We start from the raw sequence: 20,823 nt of genomic DNA, 5'->3' as shown, positions 1-20,823 counted from the left end.
AACTGTCCAATGTTTGGAATTGTTGTAACAAATGTGTTTCACTCTGGGCAGCTCCACTTTTATGTGTGATCAGATCTAACCAGAAATCAGTCAATTTGCCAGCAAGGAACTTGCAAGGTTAAATCATTATTAAAAGGATGTCAACAATAGTCTCCCTAGATGCTACCGGCAAGCAAGTGCTGCTGTGTTATCATGGTGGCCGAAGTAAGGTCTGTAGTGGTAAATGTGTTTTTGATTGCTGATAAACTCAGGGCAAAACAACTGCTACTGTGATGTACACTTACTCCAACTGGGAGTGAATAGCTGTCACACACATGGGGGGCTGTGGGGAGGTGAATGGTATCCAGCTGTTATACCTATTATATTAGTTTCCTGAGGCTCTACTTGCTGTTTCATAATTTTAAATACAGCAAAACTCACAGAGGTTGCATTAACCAATTCTCCACTCAGGAGAAAGAAACCTCTAACTTGAGGTACTGTGTTAACAACCGCAGTGCAACTACTTGCCAAACTCTGCATTTTATGCCAACATCTCCCTTTTTCACTCTGTATTTTACTACAAATATCTTGGGAATCTCAGTGAATCTCTCTTTGGAGACTGGAATTATGACCCAAGCTGGGTAAAGTCAAAAAATTAAGCATGAAGGTCACTCGGAGAAATCCCAACACTCTTTAAACATCGGCTGTGTCTACACTGGCATGAATTTCCGGAAATGCTTAAAACAGAATACTATTCCATTCAGTTTTTCCGGAAAAGGAGCGTCTACATTGGTAGGCTGCTTTTCCGGAAAAGCCCTTTTTCCGGAAAAGCGTCTGTGGCCAATGTAGACGCGCTTTTCCAGAAAAGAGCCCCGATCGCCATTTTCGCGATCGGGGCTTTTTTCCGGAAAAGACTACTGGGCTGTCTACACTGGCCCTTTTTCGGAACAGTGTTCCGGAATAAGGACTTATGCCCGAGCGGGAGCAGAATAGTTTTTCCGGAATAGCAGCTGATTTTGTACAGTAGAGTATCGTTGCTTTTCCGGAAATTCAAGGGCCAGTGTAGACAGCTCGCAGCTTATTCCGGAAAAGCGGCTGATTTTCCGGAATAAGTGGCCCAGTGTAGACACAGCCATCCTGTTTTGGGAGGGAGATGAGAACAGAATTAGGCTCCTCTTCCAGGACCAGGAGAGAGGGCAAATGCAAGGATAGCATTTGAGCAGCACCTATGCCTAGTGAACACACTGGCTACGTCTACACTGGCCCCTTTTCCGGAAGGGGCATGTTAATTTCACCTATCGTAGTAGGGAAATCCGCGGGGGATATTTAACTATCCCCCGCGGCATTTAAATAAAAATGTCCGCCGCTTTTTTCCGGCTTTTAAAAAAGCCGGAAAAGAGCGTCTACACTGGCCCCGATCCTCCGGAAAAAGCGCCCTTTTCCGGAGGCTCTTATTCCTACTTCAAAGAGGAATAAGAGCCTCCGGAAAAGGGCGCTTTTTCCGGAGGATCGGGGCCAGTGTAGACGCTCTTTTCCGGCTTTTTTAAAAGCCGGAAAAAAGCGGCGGACATTTTTATTTAAATGCCGCGGGGGATATTTAAATCCCCCGCGGATTTCCCTACTACGATAGGTGAAATTAACATGCCCCTTCCGGAAAAGGGGCCAGTGTAGACGTAGCCACTCTGTTATCAAAATACATTTTCTCCAAGATTGCAATTTCAGAGGAAGGATTATATTTCGTCTCATGACACATGCTTAAATAGATGAAGAGAAAGGCAAATGCTTTGGCCCTTACAAAATAAATGCACATTAGAGAGAATCCTGGCTTATGTTTCTCAGCTGATGGGGTGAGAATTGGAAGTGGGGTATACCTAGAGTTTAGTTCTAAAGTTTTCAAAATTGTGAGGAAAAATTAAAAACCAGAAATCTTGTCTCCACTGAAGTAAATGACAACACTCCATATTGACTTTAATATGGCCAGGCTTTCATTCCAAGAGTTTATCCAAAATTATTATAGATTTAGACAGAAAAAAAATTGGACTGTTTCAAGGGCACTAAAAGTAAAGAAAACTAAAGTAAGAAACCTAATGAGTGATGAAGTATTATATAATCGGAGGATATTAGCTGGGATCTTTGTGCTCACTTAGGGCACGTCTAAACTACATTCCTCTTCCAAAAGAGGAATGTAAATGAGCCTGATTGAAAATGCAAATGAAGCACAGATTTATAAATCTCGTGCTTCATTTACATAATGGTGTGAGCACGCTTTTTCGAAAAAGAGTTTTTTGAAAAAGAAACCACAGTCGAGATGGGGTTCTTTTGAACCCCCCCCTTTTTTCAAAAGAACCCGTACTCCTGAAAAAATGAGGTGTACAGGTTCTTTCAAAAAAGGGTGGTTTTTCTAAAAGAACCCCATCTAGACCGTGGTTTCTTTTTTGAAAAACCCTTTTTTGAAAAAGTGCTCTCACAAGATTATGCAAATGAAGTGCAAGATTTGTAAACCCGTGCTTCATTTGCATTTTCAAGAGTCCTATGTACTAGATACAGTTAGATTCCCTCCTTGAACTGTACAAACTGGAAAGTGGGAGATATTTTGAGACAAGTGTTCACCAAAAGCTCAGGGCGAAATTTTTCAAGTGCTCAACACTCATAATCAGGGTGAGATTTTTACAAGGGCACCCATCTAAGAGCCTGAAAGAAAAGGAGATTTTTGAAAGTGCTTAGTACCCTAGGGGGACACTTCTGGTCAGATTTTCAAAACAGCTCAGCACATTGCAGATTAGGACTAGACTCCTGCTGAGTAACAAACATTACAAAGCAATTGCTTCTGCACTAAAGGTGTAAATAGTTCAGCCAGACATATCTTACTGTTGCCATCCTAGTAACTCTCTACAGCTTGGATATGAGTTCAGTTTAGAAAAGAGATGACTAAGGTAGGGACATGTAGGCTCGCTGACAGGGAGAGGGCAAAGGCAGAAATTGTTTGGGGCCCAGGCCCAGCCAATCACCACCAGAGCACCATGCTCCAGTCAATCCTGCTGCAGAAACATCCATTACCAGGTACTCAGCTGATGATCACTGGTGTGCAGACCCATTGGCTGAGGTGGAACTGTGATGATTTACACTAGCTGAAGATCTGGCTAAGACTATTAAACATACATAGCAAATGAATTAGTGGTTTCTGTGAGTAGGAAAGCAAATTACTTGGTAGCATCTGAGAGGGGGATTTCCCTAATGCTAAAGGAAATGCACAACGGCCCTTAAAACGTTCACTTTCCCAATCAGATAATTTTAACTGGCCAGTGGACAAAGAAAATAGTGAATGGAAATGTATCCAGAATCACGTGTTTGCTTAAAATTTCTAAAAGACATTCACACAAATAAAAATATTCCCATATACAAAGATACCTTGATAAGAATAAAAAATGTTTCCCATATGCTCCCAACATGGTTATTAATACATCTAGATGTCACTGACAGTGCTTAACAATAGAAAGATGACATTACTAGAGTACTTCTCTGTTTACTTCAGTTCTGGAAGTCTTACCTGAGCGATTATTAGGAGACATGCGCACTGGCGAGATGGAGGGTGTGCGTGATGAAGAGTATGGTCTTTGCCGATCCCTCTCTATTGTTGAAGATGAGGCTACAAAGTGATACTGGGACCATCCATCCTGCATGAAGACAACATCAAACATTGGGACAGATTTCAGTGAAAAAACATGGATATGTACAATAGTCTGTTTTATGTACATAATATTTGTATTTAGTGTTTTCACTAATTGTTATGCATACTCAGTTACCATAATTACATATCAGCTCCCAATGGTTGCTCTGTTCCCCAAGGCTAGGTTGCTTTACTCTGCCTATTTACAGCATGCCAAGTATGCTTAATGCTGCCAAATATAAGACGGTGCTCAAGATTTGTCTATACAACAGGGTACTGTCTCTAAAGGTATTGGGGAGGGTGTGATTTTTAAAGCACACTGATGTGTTGTGCATTAATTGGCCTGTGTAGACCCTGCTGGTGCACCCTAAAAGTTCTCTAACAGAATTATGCTAAATCACATTAGGGTATGCTAAGTATGCACCCCTGGGTCCACATGGACCAATCAGAGCACAATATATTAGTACTTTTTTGAATTCACATCCTCTACAGTGCACATTACCCTACCTTATAGACAGCCTCCAATGCACCCCCAGAATAGTAGACACAAACACTCAATTCCTGTGCAAAATGACACATAATTTCAATACAATTGTAGGCAATTTCATTCTGCCTTTTTTCACATTACTAATTTTCATATTTTCCTGAACAAAAATAAGCCAGCTGTGAAAATATGCAAAATCATGATATTTTGCTTATTTCCAAAGTGTAAACATTTTATTCTTCAAAACAGGTTTATTGCAAAGGAATGTTTTAATTTTGCAAGAAAATGTAAAATGGCTAGATGATGAACATTCAAGCCTTTTGAATTTTGTTATAAATATTTCACACACCCTCTTGTCTAGTTAAGACAGACTGTTCAGCTGTTTGTTCATAACTGAGAAACAAGAGTATTTTCTATATAGTGTTTTATTGTCACATGATGCCCATTTCCTGCAGGACTGTTTTTTCCAGGGTACACAGAAAAAGTTGATCTCTGTGTTTGAAACTGAAATGTCTAACAATATGAACATTTCTAAGTTAGCTGCTGCTGAGGTTCATATGAATGAAAATGATTTTATTTGTGCAGGAGTCAAACATTGGAGACTCTAAAGTTGCTTTATAGGCTAACATAACATTAAAACTAAAAAGTTACATTTTTCTTATGCAATTAAACTAACATGAAAGCATAATGAGAGCTAAAATGGCTCTTAGTAGCTATGGGTATGTCTACACTACAAAGTTAATTCGAACTAGGTAAACCTCATTCTACGAGGACTAACGTCTAGTTCGAATTAAGGGCTGTGTAGCCACTTAATTCGAAATAGTTGGAGGCTAGCCCTTCCCAGCTTGCCCTGGTGGCAGAGGCGGATATAGGGCAGGGTGAACGGGGCGGCCGCCCCGGGCCCCGCGCTTCAGAAAGCCCCGTGCATGCGCCATGGTGCCACCGCACATGCGCATGGCATCACCGCGCATGCGCCGTGGCAAAGGGGGGGCCCCGCGGAATTATGCTGCCCGGGGCCCCGCAAAACGGTCATCTACCCTTGCCTGGTGGCCACTCTGGGCCAAGCCAGGGAAACTCGTCTGCCCCCCTCCTGGCTCCGGAGCCCTTAAAACGCCACGGTCTGGCTACGGTGCCCGTGCCAGGTGCAAGCCTGCCAGTACCCAGCCAGCAGACCCTGTGTGACGGCACGTTGGGGGTTCCCCGTCTCCTGCACCCCGAAATGGCACAAACAGACTGTACCAGCCAGTGGAATTGAGGGTGGTTTATTGCTCCTCCAGCACAGCGCAGCACAGATGTAATCTGGTTACAGGAACTGGGCTAGGATGCCTCAGGCCCCCTTGAGATGGGGGAGACTGGGCCCCTAAACTCCAGCTCCTCTCCCTAGGCTGTCTCATCCATCCTCACAGACAGCCACCAACCAACTAACCCACTTCCAGCCCTGCCCCCCAGCCAGGGCCGCATTCACCTTCCTTTGTTCCTCTCCATGGGGGGTGTCTGGCCACTGGTTCAACAAGTTTGGCCTTACCTCTGCCTAGTGAGGTTTTCCCTGCTGGGTCTTGCTCCAGACAGCAGAGGTCACCACATCCCAGCAAGTACCCCCACTACGTCACACCCTGCACCTGGCATGGCATGAGCCAGCCACCCACTGCCACCCAGCCCTCCGCTTCTTCCCAGGACCAGGCTGGCAGCTCCCAGGAGCCTGCCTGGGGCCGCAAGAGGCGGGCGCCTGCCTGGTCTAGTGCAGAGATCCTGGATCTCATCCACGACCTCCACACTAGGCACAGAAAAGTGGCCGTCTAGGGGAGGAGAGCTACCAGCCTGGCCACCCAGGAGCGGGTGTGCATGAAAATCAAGGTGGTCCACTGAGACCCCCGACCCTGAGCCCTGAGCTTAGAATGGCCGTACTGGGTCAGACCAAAGGTCCATCTAGCCCAGTAGCCTGTCTGCCGACAGCGGCCAACACTAGGGACCCTGGAGGGGATGGACCAAAGACAATGACCAAGCCATTTGTCTCGTGCCATCCATCTCCAGCCTTCCACAAACAGAGGCCAGGGACACCATTTCTACCCCATGGCTAATAGCACTCCAAGGACCCAACCTCCATGACTAGTGCGGAGATCGCGGACCTCATCCAGGTTTGGGGGGAGGCCTCCAAAGTCCACAATATCTGCACTAGGCACAGGAAAGTGGCCGTCTAGGGCAGGATAGCTGCCAGCCTGGCCACCAAAGGCAAACATGCAAACCCAGGAGCAGGTTTGCATGAAAATCAAGTTGGTCCAGTGAGACCCCCGACCCTGAGCTTAGAACATAAGACCATAAGAACAGCCGTACTGGGTCAGCCCAAAGGTCCATCTAGCCCAGTAGCCTGTCTGCCGACAGCGGCCAACACTAGGGACCCTGGAGGGGATGGACCAAAGACAATGACCAAGCCATTTGTCTCGTGCCATCCATCTCCAGCCTTCCACAAACAGAGGCCAGGGACACCATTCATACCCCATGGCTAATAGCACTCCATGGACCCAACCTCCATGACTTTATCTAACTTCTCTTTAAACTCTGTTATTGTTCTAGCCTTCACAGCCTCCTGCGGCAAGGAGTTCCACAGGTTGACTATTTGCTTTGTGAAGAACAACTTTCTGTTATTAGTTTGAAGCCTGCTACCCATTCATTTCATTTGGTGTCCTCTAGTCCTTCTATTATGGAAACTAATGAAGAACTTTTCTTTATGCACCCTCTCCACACCACTAATGATTTTATAGACTATCATATCCCCCCTCAGTGTCCTCTTTTCTAAGCTGAAAAGTCCCAGTCTCTTTAGCCCCTCTTCATATGGGACCTGTTCCAAACCCCTGATCATTTCAGTTGTCCTTTTCTGAACCCTTTCCAAGGCCAAAACATCTTTTTTGAGGTAAGGAGACCACATCTGTACATAGTACTAAAGATATGGCCTACCATAGTTTGATACTTCCCCTCCTTCTTCTTCCCCTGGCTTCCCTCTTCCAGCTCCCTCCTCCCAGGTTTCCCCCTCCCCTCTCCCACCCTCTCTCTTCCCCTCTCCCACCTCCTTTCCCCAGTCTCCCCAGAGATTAATCTCCCCCGCCCCCAGTTTTATTAAATAAAGAGAGTTTCTATTTTTGAACACACGTGTCCTTTATTTTTTACATCAGGAAGGGGGGGCTAAGGAGGCATAAGTGGAAGGAGGTGAGGGAGGAATGGGGCACGAGCCCCCGATGGGGAGGACTGGGGTGGCTCTGTGGGCTCCTCAGGGTGGAAGCTCTCCTGCAGGGCCTCCTGGATTCTGACAGCCCCCCGATTGACCCTCCCGGATGGCAGCCTGCGGCAAGTGCAGACGGGCTGATGGCCAAGTGCTGTGTTGTGCCGAGTGTGGGCACTCAGGGCACTTCAAGTCAGGACTGCTTTGCTGTCCCTCATCGAGTTACACAAGCAAGCGGGGAACCCTGAGAACTGTCTGTCCGGGGTGGGGGTTGGGTCTCTTTAAGCACAGCCCTTGGATAGCATGAGGCAGCAGCTCCATACTCTAAGTCCTAACCTGATGCCCTGCCGGCACTCGTTCCGGCCAGCCTTAACTTCGGTTCAGGGTCCACTCAATGTGGACATGCTAGTTCGAATTAGCAAAATACTAATTCAAATTAGTTTTTACGTCTTGATGCACTAGTTCGAATTAGCTTAGTTCAAATTAACTAATTCGAATTAAGTTAGTTCGAATTAGTGCTGTAGTGTAAACATATGATATTGGACTCTACAATAGAATTTCAGATGCCACAAAATATTTACTGATGTAATACCTTTATCATCTGTAAATCTTGTGCCAAAACTTTAAAGTTAAGTTTACCAACTTAGGCACAAAATCTACTTCCCACTCTTAAGATACCACTTTATGAGCTCTTGAAAAAAATTGCTTTCCAGAGACCTGCTCCAACTCTCATTGACTTGAAGGACTGCTGGGTCAAGTCCCAATTGAGGAGGTATATTTTCTTATGCAAGGCTGATATAACTCTGATTAAAAATATAAATAATTGTGAAAAGTCTCCAATTTTCCTCTGAATTTGGCTAATTTTGCTATATGAGAAGTAATTGCCACCATCTGTATTTCAGAACACGCTGCTGAGGAAAAATGGTGCTGCTTTTCTTTTTTAAACAGCAAAAAGCAAAGAAGATGCTTGCTTATAAGATTTCCATAAATTATAATATTGATAACTGGGAACAGACATAATCAACATACAGTTAAATGCATTGGTTGCAGATCTCTTTACTCTATGTTGTTTGCATAGTACGCTGGTGTCTGCCAACTGTGAAGTTACAACACACGTTTAAAAGAAAAACCGTGGATCATTGTGTCTGAAATCAGGGCCATTGTTTTCATTGGAGTGGCTAGCTAGAGAGCCTTTGTCCATATAAGAAAGTGATTGTGCCTCTTGATAGCAGACAGCAAGGGGTCATATACAAAATATAGGGGAGAACAGGCAGTCAATAAAGAATAGTAAGAATTATTAGGAAATGCCAGATAATCCTTATTGCCAATGATAAGAAAGCATTTTCTAAATCCAGTCAGTCGTTTCCAGCCAGCAGATGACTTGGAAGCTGTACCCTTCCTGCTCTAGAGTCCACCAGGATGTTAAAAACCAATATTGTTTTCAAGTGCACAACCACTGTTTTTCTTAACTTTAAACCAAATAAGAAATGATGAGACTGCTTAAATCACATGGAGACATAAAACAAGAGCTAAGAATTCAAAGTCTTTGAACTGTCACAATGAAGAGTTTAATTCTCTTTAGCTTACCTATTATTTATTCACACTCACAGTTCAGGATCTTACACAGTAGTCTTAGAAAACTTTATAAATCAAGCTTCATCATGTACACATCTTAGTTAACATTAACTTACAAAAAATAACTCATGTTCTGAGAGAATACCACTCTTATTACTTTGAACTCTTTCATCCCAGTGAGAAGCGCTGATCATCTCTTCCCTTTCTATTCCCTTGAGTTTAGCAATTCTCATGGGAATGGCAGCAGGGATGGCACAATGCACTCTGCGCTGTATGTTGCTAATTGTAAAGTGATAGATCTGCTAGCCCATATTAGGGCAGAAGGGGGAGCAGGCCATCCCCTGGGGAGATCTGATGTCTACAGCCCTGGAAATCCGTGGATATCCGCTTTATATCTGCAGGAATCTGTGGATGTGGATATCCGTGGCTCATTTTTGCAGCTACAGATGTGGATGCAGATACAAAATTTTGTATCTGCACAGGACTCTACTGATGTCAAAGGAAAGAAATGACCAGCACAAGATAACATTGAGGCTACTGCCGGGTGAAGAGCAAAAAGATCCATCAAAGGGATGAGGCAGGCATTCAGCTTTGCTGACAAGATTTTCATCTACAGTTTCAGCAAGATTTTAGAGTGGGCACCCAAATGGTGGTTCATGCAGCCCCACTGGGATCTTCCTTATCTCTGTCTCTAGGAGCAATACGGTGGAAGGATCCTTAACCAGACTATCCAGAACTTCAGAAGGTGGGTGCTTCATAACACAGGTTTTATTGCAAGACCTTCCCTCCCCCGCCAAGATTTTACTAGGGTGGGTGGTGGGTTTTTTTAAATCCCTGTCCACATTGGATATTGAAATGTGCTAAAACCATGCGGGTTACAAACTTGCTGGGATATGACTAGTAAGTACAGCTCTAATCCTTGTGGAAATGAACTTTCAAATACCAGTAGTGGGCCAGTGGGTATTTTTGTTGTGTTTTTAGCAAAGGGAAATTCTACATGACAATTGCTTTTAACCTCCTCCTTTCTCATACACATATTCACACACATAGACAGAGAAGCAAAATGCTTCTCTACCACTATAGACAGAGAAGTGCATATTTGTATTATAAAACGGAGACAATGCTTTTTTAAAAAAAAATGAAGATGATCATTTTTCTTCAAACATTTTAAAAAACCCATTCCATCCCATTTAAAATCAATTAATGACACTGAAAGCTTTTAGTAGTTTAAATGTTCCATGCAGGCTGAAAATGGCAAGTTTTGTTTTATGCTCAGCATGTGTCTTGGCATCTCTATGAAGTATCCACAGTTGGGGTTCAAGTTGCTTCCAGCTGAGCAGGGGAAAATGGCAGCTTTCTGCTTGCCTGTTGCATCCCTTAACTGAATACTTTTAGCATTCTAATGGCAGTGAATGTTACCCTTCCTTCCTGTAAAGTACCACACTCAATGGCACCTGATACTAGTTTGGTGAAATTCCTGATGGCACTTCAGAGAACACCAAAAGTTTCTCCAACACAGACAGTGCAGTAGTTTTCAGCAGTGAAGGGTTACATACATCTAGTTATAGTTGGACTGCCAGTAGATATAATGCTTGTATGTGCAAGATTTATTCCACCACTCTCTCCCCAAATGCCAGTTTTTCTCTTTGCTGAGAGTAGCTCCAGCTGCAAGTGCTTCAGAGATCCTTCAATTGATGCAGAATCTGAGACTCAAAGTGCAATTTCCATTGATAGTGGAACTTTTAACCTCCAGGGTCACAAGACCTTGAATGTTTTTAATTCTTCTTTGATTAACATAAACGTGCAAATACACACAATGAAAAAATTCTGGGGACACTGATGTGATTGCGAAAGGAAGACTGGTCATGGGCTAACACAAATAAATGGGAGTCAAGAGATCCCATTCTAGGTTCTGCCATGGCCTCTCTGTGCAACCTTGGACAAGTCACTTTCCTTCTGTATACTTTTAAATTACAGATACTGGGCTCGATTCTCCTGCCACTTAAATTGGTATTACATAGTGAAAATCCATTCCTCAGTGGAGCTACTGTTGATTTACAGTGAGGTAAAATGAGAACAGAATGAGGCACTGTAACACTGGCTGTTACACAGGGTGTTGTAAATCATAATTCATGTGCATCTATAAAGCACATTAAACTCTTCAACTATAAAGACACTAAAAGTATGTGCAAAGAATTAACTGAGTATGGGCCAGTGTAAACTGGCATAACTCTACTGAATGATTTCAGTGGAGTTATGAGTATTTACACCAGATGAGGTTCTGTTCCTAGACTCTATCCTATTGACTCATATCTCCACACGTTAAGAGCCCTTGTTAATAAATTTGCTCCTTCTTTAGTGCAGCTGAAAATTAAAATAGAAGTTTTGCTATTTCTGTAGCGGAACAAAAAATTAGTAAAAGAGACTTCATACAGGTCTCCTCTCTTCCACGCAAACACTTTGACTCCTTTATTCAAAACTATGCTACCATCACACTTAGTTTTACTGGAGTGTTTCAGTTTTTGTTCAATGAAACAAAGTTACGCCAACCATCGATCTCCTTATAAATGACATTATGAGCTCGGATTGCTTTTGATTAGCCAGATCATGGCAGATACTACTGTCACTGGATGATAATGTTCCCATAGTGCTTTCTGACAGATTTTTATGTGTGTCTGACAGACTGCCAAAAAAGAATACTTTTACTGTTTCTAACAAATTTATTAAAGCATCAACAATTCCAAAAAGCTATTAGGGTTAAATATTTAAACTAATTTTTAAGAGTCAAAAGGGAATATTTTCAATTTAATAAGAAATAAATACCACCTGACATGCTTGTTGCTGTCATTGGTTGATTTTAGCTTTGGTGCCTATAATTAAATTGATTTGGATACTTTAGATATGGGATATAATAGTCTCCTAAAGAGAACAAGTGCCATTTCCAAAAGCAAAGTCTGTGTGTAAGTGCATTTCAGAAACCCATCTACCTTCAGCATGATCTACCAGAGGGGAAAAAAAGGACAAAAAGATTTAACACACGGGAAAGAAAACAAATGTAATTCTGTTACAGAAGGGATGCCATTGTTAACTGCCAGCAGTTAGTTAATAGGAAACAACTATGGAGCTAAAGAAAGCACAAATAACCAAAGCAGGGTAATGTCATATCAGCTCTAAGCAGCTGTTCAGAGGTTCCACATTTTGCACTATATTTTCAATATGCCTCTAATGACTATAAATTTTTCCTAAGTAATATGAAGGCACTAGGAGAAGACATGTATTTATTGCAGCTAGATCAACACTGGCATATATTTAGCTATGTGTTGTCAGGAATCTGGCTGTGAGTAACTTTTATGTGGAGAGCTATGCATAACTGTTCTGGAACAAAAGAAAACAAGAGTTTAGAAGGACAAATCATTTTTCATATACTTCATACTTGAGCCAGCTCTGAGTTATTATGAGATTCATTCATTCTCCTTCAGCCACAGCAGGTGATTATTTTGTCGGGTATTAATTAGGTGGATTCATGTACTACAAGTAACATTAAAAGTCTAGATCAAACACCTGTTGCAACTTCTTTAGCTCATGTTATCTTTCAAAGATATGTCTTGATCTTTTAACAATTTCCTTTTGTTTTGTTTTTTAAACAGAGGATGGAAGAGAAATTCTGTTCCAAACAAATCCAACCCCAATTACCTCATCGCAGAGAAACTTCGTTTGGGCTGGCAGGATAAAAAAGGATAATGGTTCCTGTAAGCATCTCCTTTTCCTCAGCCAATCAAAAGTCATGGCCAGACATCTGCTAACCTGATGGGCAGACTATTGGGGATATGAGGTAAGCCACTGGTTCCCACATACCAGGGAGATGATATATAAACCCTGCTACTTCAGCCCCTCTCCCCCACACCTGACTGGATCCTGATTGTAGTATGAACTGTACAAACATAGTGAAAGTTAGTCTCTTTCTGCCATGAGGTGCTTACTATCCAAACAGACAAGAAGGGAGAGAGAGAAAATGATTTGCTCAAGGTCAAAAAGCTTGACCAGTGGTGGAGCTGACCAGAACCTGCAGGCCTTGTTGAGGCCCTAGGCATAACCAACAGTATGGACCAAAGGCTGTCAATCAGAATAGGCCTCATCTTGCCATCATGTGCGGATTTTTACCATCTATGTGTGGACTACATTTGTTATGTGCACCGAGGCACGTGTGAATATGCACCACAAATACGAAACACAAAACCTAGACATGGGCGGTTTGCTAATCAGCTGAATGGCACTGGAATCTCTCCTGAGTGGCTGCACAAGTGTACAACTTACAGGGAAGGCTGCCTAGACCTCTCACATAACTATGTGAAGAAATTCTCCAAGAGAGGGTACAAGAACACACCAACTCCTTCTAAGATAAGGATGGAATGAGAGGAGAATGGATGAAGTAGTTTTGTTTGAACTAGCAGGTACAAGGTATAAGGATGGTAACTAACCACATGGAAGGTAAAATGTAACAGGCTTGAACCAATGTATAAAAGGAGTCATCGGAGAAGCATCGTTGTACTGGACTGGTGGATAGTATCATGTTATATTATGTTATATTGATCGAGCAGGTGCCTTGTCGTGGGCATACATGTGTTAGTGTACCTGTATCATAACCATGAAGGTTAGCCAGCAGCCTGGGGACTAAGGGGTTAACTGTACCTAGCCAGGCAGCAGTCAGCCAATAGAAATGCAGATAGGGATTTCAAACTGGGACAAAGGAATTTTTGGTTTTTCCCTCCTTTGTCTCTGGGCAATTAACTCTCCAGATACTGAGGGGGACAGACAAAATGTCCCTCTCCAAGAAAAGACTCTTCACCGTCTGAAAGAAGGGCAAAGTTTAGATAAATCAGTTAAGTTTTATTGTTTTATGGTTTGGGAATGGGAATCTGATGTCTGTGCATTTAGAAATGGGTTTTCCTCTCCTTTGAAACTAAGTTTTTGGCCCATGGGAGTCCCCCATGAGTATATTAATTGGTGACTTCTTTCTTTTTTTTTTTCATTAACCTGGTATTGGTTAATTTTTGTGCCCTGGTTTTACTTTAGGGCTGATCTCTTCCCTGGTTTTCTTACCATTACCTGAGTGGTGGCAGCAGATATTTATCCCCAAAATCCAGGTTTTTAAGATTTTGGGAGGAAGTTTTATACCAAAGCCTGGAAAGATAAGGTTTCGGGGTACTTTTGCAGGCCCCCACTTCTGCATTCATTGTGCCAGAATGGGGAATCAACCTTGACAACCTGTAGCTCCTATGGGACAAAAGTACCATGCTTGGCAACAATAAACTGGGCTGAGCTCTTTCATTACAGACCAGAGTCTATGATCTTTCTATATGATGAGTAACAGTGAGGTCTGCTGAATGGACACACTACACTCTCTACTAGTGCAGCGACCATCACCACTCCAAGAACAGTGGGTCTAGGAGCCTTAGTAACAATGCAACCCTAGCAACATTTAGCAACAACAGACCCTAGATCTCTTGACCTCTGAGTCTATACCTAATAGATCAGGGGTTGGCAACCATTTCAAACCAAAGAGCCAAACTGCATCAAAATTCAGAACAAGTGGTCAACAAAGAGCCAGTATATAAGAATACCCATATGCATGTCAGAAAATATACAACTTAATATTAATGATAATTGACATGATAATTAATAGCATACATGAAACATTTTACTCACAGGCATTATTTAATGGGACTTCTGCTGCTGGGGGTGCAGTTTGTAGATGTGGGGATGCAGGAGTCAGGGTTGGGATGTATGAGGGGCTCAGGGCAGGGGGCTGGGGTATGTGGGAGGTGCAGGAGGCAGGGCAGGGTGCTGGGGGTGGGAAGTAAAATATGGGGAGGGGGGCAGAGGGTGGCGTAGGGGTGCCTGCAGGGGATGGAATGAGAGGAATGAGAGGAAATATGGGGAGGAGGGCCTGGATGAGAGGCTGGATCAAGGATCACTACAGCCTCCCCTCCTACCCATGCTGCAGCAAGAGGGGGGCTGTTGCTGTCAGCACTTCTTGTGGCCAGATGGTGGCCAGACCGTGGGGCCTCTCCTAGGATCAGGGCTGGAGATGGGAAGCTGCAGCAGATGGGGGTTGGGCACTTTTACTTTCTTGTGATTATTTAAAATGAACTTTGGTAAACTAAGTGAAATTTTATGTCCAACACAAAAGGTTTCAACATTGTTTTTATTTATGGCAGGGGTGGGGAAACTTTTTGGAGTCAGGGGCCACTGTTCCTCAGAAAAATGAGTTGGGGATTACACAAGTAAGAAGCAAAAAAAACCCCAAAACCAAAAAAACCCCAGTCCCTCCAAAAGCCTCCAACCCTCACTGATGTGGCACCCAACTGAAGTACCTCACTCCACTGGTGCTCTAGCCCCATGGGGGGAGCAGGGTAGGGAGGACTGAGGTTCATGGCCTCAGGCCAGGTTAATTCTTGTAGGGTTCCAGGGTTAGTGGATTCTGTGGGGCCCCCTATGCTCTGGGGTGGGGCAAAATGAGAGGTCCAGTGTGTGGGACAGAGCTGCCAGTGAGTGGGATAGGGATGGGGGGTGCAGATACAGGGTGGGAAGTAGAGTGCAGGAACAGGCTGGGGGTCAGTGTCTGGCCAGGGGGAGGGGCGGGGTATGTGGTACTTTCTTTTTTTTTGCATCCCTTGCTGCTCTCAGGCTCCCTGTCTTAGGCATGGCTTCCTGCTGTTCCTGCAGCGGGATCCCGAGCCTGGGAGCTGACCACAAGCAGAACCCAACCTTGAGGCACCTTGATGGGACAGGCCCTGAGATAGCTCCAACAGTCCCCCTCAGCCTCGCACACACCGCCCAGTGCCAGCCTGTGAACAGCAGCATTTCTTTCCCATTGAGGGAAAGGAGCATTTCTTTCCCATTGAGGAAAAGAAATAGAAAGCTTTGGGTTATATGAAGAAATAGAAAGCTTTGGGTTATATGATATCGTAACAAGGAAAGGTACTAGCAAGTACATTATGTTGACAGGGCTTACTTAGGGACTCAGCAAGAAATTACTTTCAGCTGTTGGTGTTGCATCTTTTTCATGCTGAAGCTTTGCTGTCAGGCTAAGTGGAACATTCCTGATTCGTGTGCATTGGTGTGACACTGTCTGAATTAAAGGATAAAGCTGATGTGAATGAAGTCAAGTCTCATCAGACTGATAGAATTTTGGGTACCATTTCCATTGCACTTTGACATCCTGACACTAATAAGACTCAACAGATATTAGAACTGAATCAGATTATCTATATATATTCACATATGAAAATTAAGCATTCAACATGATGGTGAAATAGAGTACCAACAAAACTGGTCAGCAATGTGCACATGCATCTAGCAGAGTTTCTGACTGGGATCATAGAAATAAAATAGTCCATAAATATTTAGCACCGACCACAATTATTCTTACTACTTAGGATTTTTTTAAATAAAAGTAAAATTTTAAAAAAATAAATGCATTCCTCAATGGGTTCTCAACACTATGTCTACACTATGTGGCTATTTCGGGATACTGAAGGTATCCCAAAATAGCTACCCTGTGTCTTAACAAGCCGCATGTTATTTCAAAATATTTTTCAAAATAACGGGCACGCTATTTTGGCATCCCTGTAACCCTCGTTTTTGCGAGGATTAAGGGATGTCTCAAAATAGTGTGTTATTTCGACATTTGGTGCTGTGTAGAAGTACCAAATTTCAAAATAAACTATTTTAAAATATAATCGAAATAAGACACTCAATTTGTGTAGAGCAAATTGCTTATCTTATTTTGAGTTTAGCATGCTGTGTGGACACACCCTTACTGATAGTACAGCGCTCAGTATGATTCTCATCCTTGTTTCCAGCTGCCAAATTGTATTCACGGAAATAAAAAAAAATACACTGAAATACTTTTCTTATGACTTTTCCATATATAACTTGGGATAGCGGACACACAGATGTTATGCACTTATGAATGAGAGAGAAGATGACAAGAGCAAACTTCCTATTAAACTGTGGTTTAGTGGAATTGTAGAAAAGTGTCTCCCCACTCTATCTGTTATAAGCATAAAGCAGAAAAATACGTATGTTTCAAAACCTGCCACATGTAGGTTTACAAATATTGTGGAGAATGTGGTTTGCATAAAGATAATGTCCTCAGCATGATGCAGTATGTAGACTGAAATTGTGATTTCCTGCATACCTTAGTTACAGAATATACCAATTTTAAAATGAAAATGTTTTGCAATATAGATAGCTAAAGCAAAAACGAATAAGCCCTACTTTCGTATTTACAGTTATTCTGGATTGAAGGTTTGGGATTTTTGCTTTGAGAAATCAATTAATTAAATGAATGAGTAATTATTAACTTCTGAAATTCAGTGATTTCTAAAACATCTCTTATTAAAAAAAACTTAACCATTTTGGATAACCTGGCCATATTAAAAAAATAAAGCCATTCTTAAACATCTTACATTTAGAAGACAAAGATCTAAGATCCAGGAAGGATGGATCTGTTGATTGATCTGTTCATATTATGTCTGCAGAAACACACAGCATTAGAAGACCATCCTTAAACCCTTTATATTGAAGTGTTATATGACTTATTCTGAAGAAACCTACATTAATGATTAAAAGATAAATGACTGTATTTTCAAATGCTCCGGGTTGAATAAGAGATAATTATAAAAGATATATAGAGGATTTTTATTTGCAGGAGTTTGTCATTTAATACCAAAATGAGATCTGAAGATATGTTATTGAAAAGAGCCGTAGGAAGCGTTAAGAAAGCTTTGGAATGCTCCCAATGTAGGCACTTGCATTCTGTTATGCCAATATAAAACTAGAGTATCTCTAATGAGGAAATATCTCCAGCGCAGCCAATCCTAACTGTCCAAACATCACAGCAGTCCTCCAAAATAAGGAGATTTAAAAATTAATACATTTGTGATTATTTTTCTTTGCCTTCTTGTTTCTGAGACTTTAGGATTTAAGCTTTTCTTTTCAATCATAATGGCTGGAATCATACTTTTAAAACAATGAATTCTGAGATTCCCACCTAATGTATCACTCAAGAAGCTGAGGTTTCAGAAAGACAGTATCTTGAGAGTTGTTCATCAATTGAAAGAATTGCTAAAATTGTACTTATGACAGCATGGTTACAGTGATGAAGAAAAAAAAAATTATTTCCAGTGACTTACAACAAAAATGTTATAGGCCACACCGTTTCTGCCTCTGGGCACATGTGCCAGGGTGGGAGAGAGGCACAAAAACTTTCCACGCACTTGTAACTGGGATGCATAGACACTGCCTCCAGCATGCCTACCCAAAGGGCTGGGAGGAGGGTGGTGTGCCTTCTTAATCCCTTACTACGTACCAATCAGCATAGCTTGGAAAGTCATGGAGAGGGAGATGTGCATTCTGCAAATGCTTGGCTGAGCTGCTGATGTCATCTGCATTAGTCTAAAGCCCCATAAGGAGTTCTCTCTAAGTTAGACAGAATTCTGCTCGGGGGTTCCCTCTGCAATGGTGCCATCTCTCTAACCTTGAGGGCTATGCTTTACAGGTACAATCTAACTCAAACATGCCTGAAAACGAATGTATAAAATGTGTACAAAATATTTTCATTCTATACTCTGACAATATACAATCCTATGGTTGTTATTCAGCAAAAATTTCCCAGTGTGAAGTTAAATAAATAAATAACATTTATAAATTTGTGATTTCTACACATCACATTTCAGAATCTGGTAATAGGAATTTATATTAAGGAAGGAAGGGAGAAAAAAATTCCTAGGTTATACCATCATTTACTATAGCAAAACTGGCACTGAATAAGTATTAATAAGCACTAGACATTCTATTACTCTTGTAAAGTGACATCTTCAAAATCACTAGTGTATTTCTTACATTTCTACATGGGATTTAATGTTCCCAGCCTCTATCTTCAATACTCTGAAAGTAAGGTCCATTAGTTCTCTGAATGTCAACATGCCATACCTAAAGAGTTATTAGCACATTTGTTCTTGTTTTTTATATTATTATTGCAAAGCCTCAGATTCTAAGCCCTGATGAGATAGCTGCCCAAGGTTTTTTTCTTTCAAAGTGCCTCAAATGATCTTGGCCAGTTCTCTTTCTTTCAAACACTTTTTTACTTGTGTTGTCAGTCATATGAAACAGAAGTAACTACTGTGGGCATTATTTTCAGTCTGAGCCCCTGAGGCTGGTTGTGAAAGATACAGAGTCTCTGCTACATCAATAGCTCTGAGGATCCATCTAAGTGAAAAACTGCTAGATCACTATGCTCAACCATCTTATATACTGTGGCAGAGAAAGGCTTCAGGAAATCAGTCAGGCATCACTTTACCTATCCAAAATTAATTATTGATTTCCTGTTGTGCAGGTGTGATGATGACAAAACCTAATCTAATGAGTAAAACAGCTGTAGGAAAGGCAACAATGTGTGAGACATAGCATGAAGGACAAGGTGTCAGACATAATAGGGTTCATTATTCATTTTGCTGCTGTTATATGCAGCTAAATAATAAGCCTTTCAAAACATTGCAATAAAAAATAAGTGCATTTTTCAAAGTAGTACCATTCCGTATACCTCTCATAAAGGAACAACTGCTATAATCTACTGTTCTAAAAGGCATGACAGTCTTTGCCTTCTGTGTTTTTTCCTGCATAGGACGTGTTCCCTAGAAATTAAATATTTAATAAGCAGAGATTATTTTGGCTAATATCTAATGCAAACAATGGGCAAAAAAGCTTTATCTTACAAATTATTTGGTTTCAGTGACATTTTCATTTCAGATGCAAAACTTAGACATCTTTTAATATTGCTATGCAATAATCAAAGTGGGAAATTAAATCCTTAATTTTTGGCTACAGAAGTTAGGTGTGGGACATGTGTTGTTCTTTTCTGAACTCCAGGTCAGTAGATTAACTCACCCCTAAAGTACTTGTACAGATTAGAACACAGAGAACTCCTCTCTCATTTTACTTGTTACACCAACAAAATGGTATTCTACTCTATGTCTGGACATAAAAATGTGATAAAATCAACATGACAAATATTGCTCAATTAAGGAACTGAAAAAAAAACAACCCAACCCCAATCTTCTGTTTTCATCTATACCCCAAATGGTGAGGAACATAGCAGAAATGGTTACAGTGACTGTGACCAAGAACCATTTAGGCTTTGTGCTACTTGGAGAGTAGTGTTCTAATTGAAAAATATAATGATAAGTTCACTTATATGTAGAGGCACCACAGAATCCTACGATTCAAACAGGCCTTCTTACCAATTAGTATATATGCCCAACCGACACTAGGTTTTGGTTCCAATACATTTTGGCAAGAATATAAACTCTTTCCACTTAAAAAGCTGAAGGACTGCTTGTGCTCATAAACACACACAAATTTAGTTAAGCACACACCTGGACATTGTCAGAGATCTTTCTAAATGAGGAACAATATGTAGTTTGTGTTAAAAAATATCTTTGGGAGTTTCCAAGTCATCTAACAAAACTTCCAGCCTGCAAACTCAACCTTACAAAGACTCCTATACAAATATTCATAGCTTGTTTACGGAGGTACAACTACTTTCTTTAGAAACACCTTGTTTATCAACAAGAGAACTGAAATGTACTTACAATATAGAGAATTGAGTACAGCATTTTTTTTCTCATTTTTAGCAGGGTAAATTAGAAATACACAGAGTAAGCAAAAGCTGAATGTTTTCACTCATTTTACACATTCAGACTGGCAAAGTACCTTGATCTGAATGTGAACCATCTGATAGATGAATTAAGAAAAACAGAGAACTGAGTGCAGCTGCTAGTTCTCTTTCCCAGTCTCCTCCAATGGTAGCCATCTTTAAATAACATACATATTCTGATA

The 20,823-nt window shown here is 41.6% G+C and overlaps 1 protein-coding gene across 8 annotated transcripts in view; it reads right to left on the bottom strand.

The window, feature by feature from the left end:
• The window catches only part of CTNND2 (catenin delta 2), a 1,073,049-nt gene that overhangs the window by 20,833 nt on the left and 1,031,393 nt on the right, over positions 1 to 20,823 (bottom strand). For all 8 annotated transcript variants that reach the window (XM_006120137.4, XM_006120139.4, XM_075921468.1 and 5 more), the window contains one exon: positions 3,527 to 3,653. In XM_006120137.4, coding sequence (XP_006120199.1) covers positions 3,527 to 3,653 — 127 coding nt within the window. The remainder of the gene's footprint in view (positions 1 to 3,526; positions 3,654 to 20,823) is intronic.

Source organism: Pelodiscus sinensis, chromosome 2 (assembly GCF_049634645.1).
Source record: "Pelodiscus sinensis isolate JC-2024 chromosome 2, ASM4963464v1, whole genome shotgun sequence".
NCBI lineage: Eukaryota > Metazoa > Chordata > Testudines > Trionychidae > Pelodiscus > Pelodiscus sinensis.
This window is presented reverse-complemented; position numbering and strand designations above follow the sequence as displayed.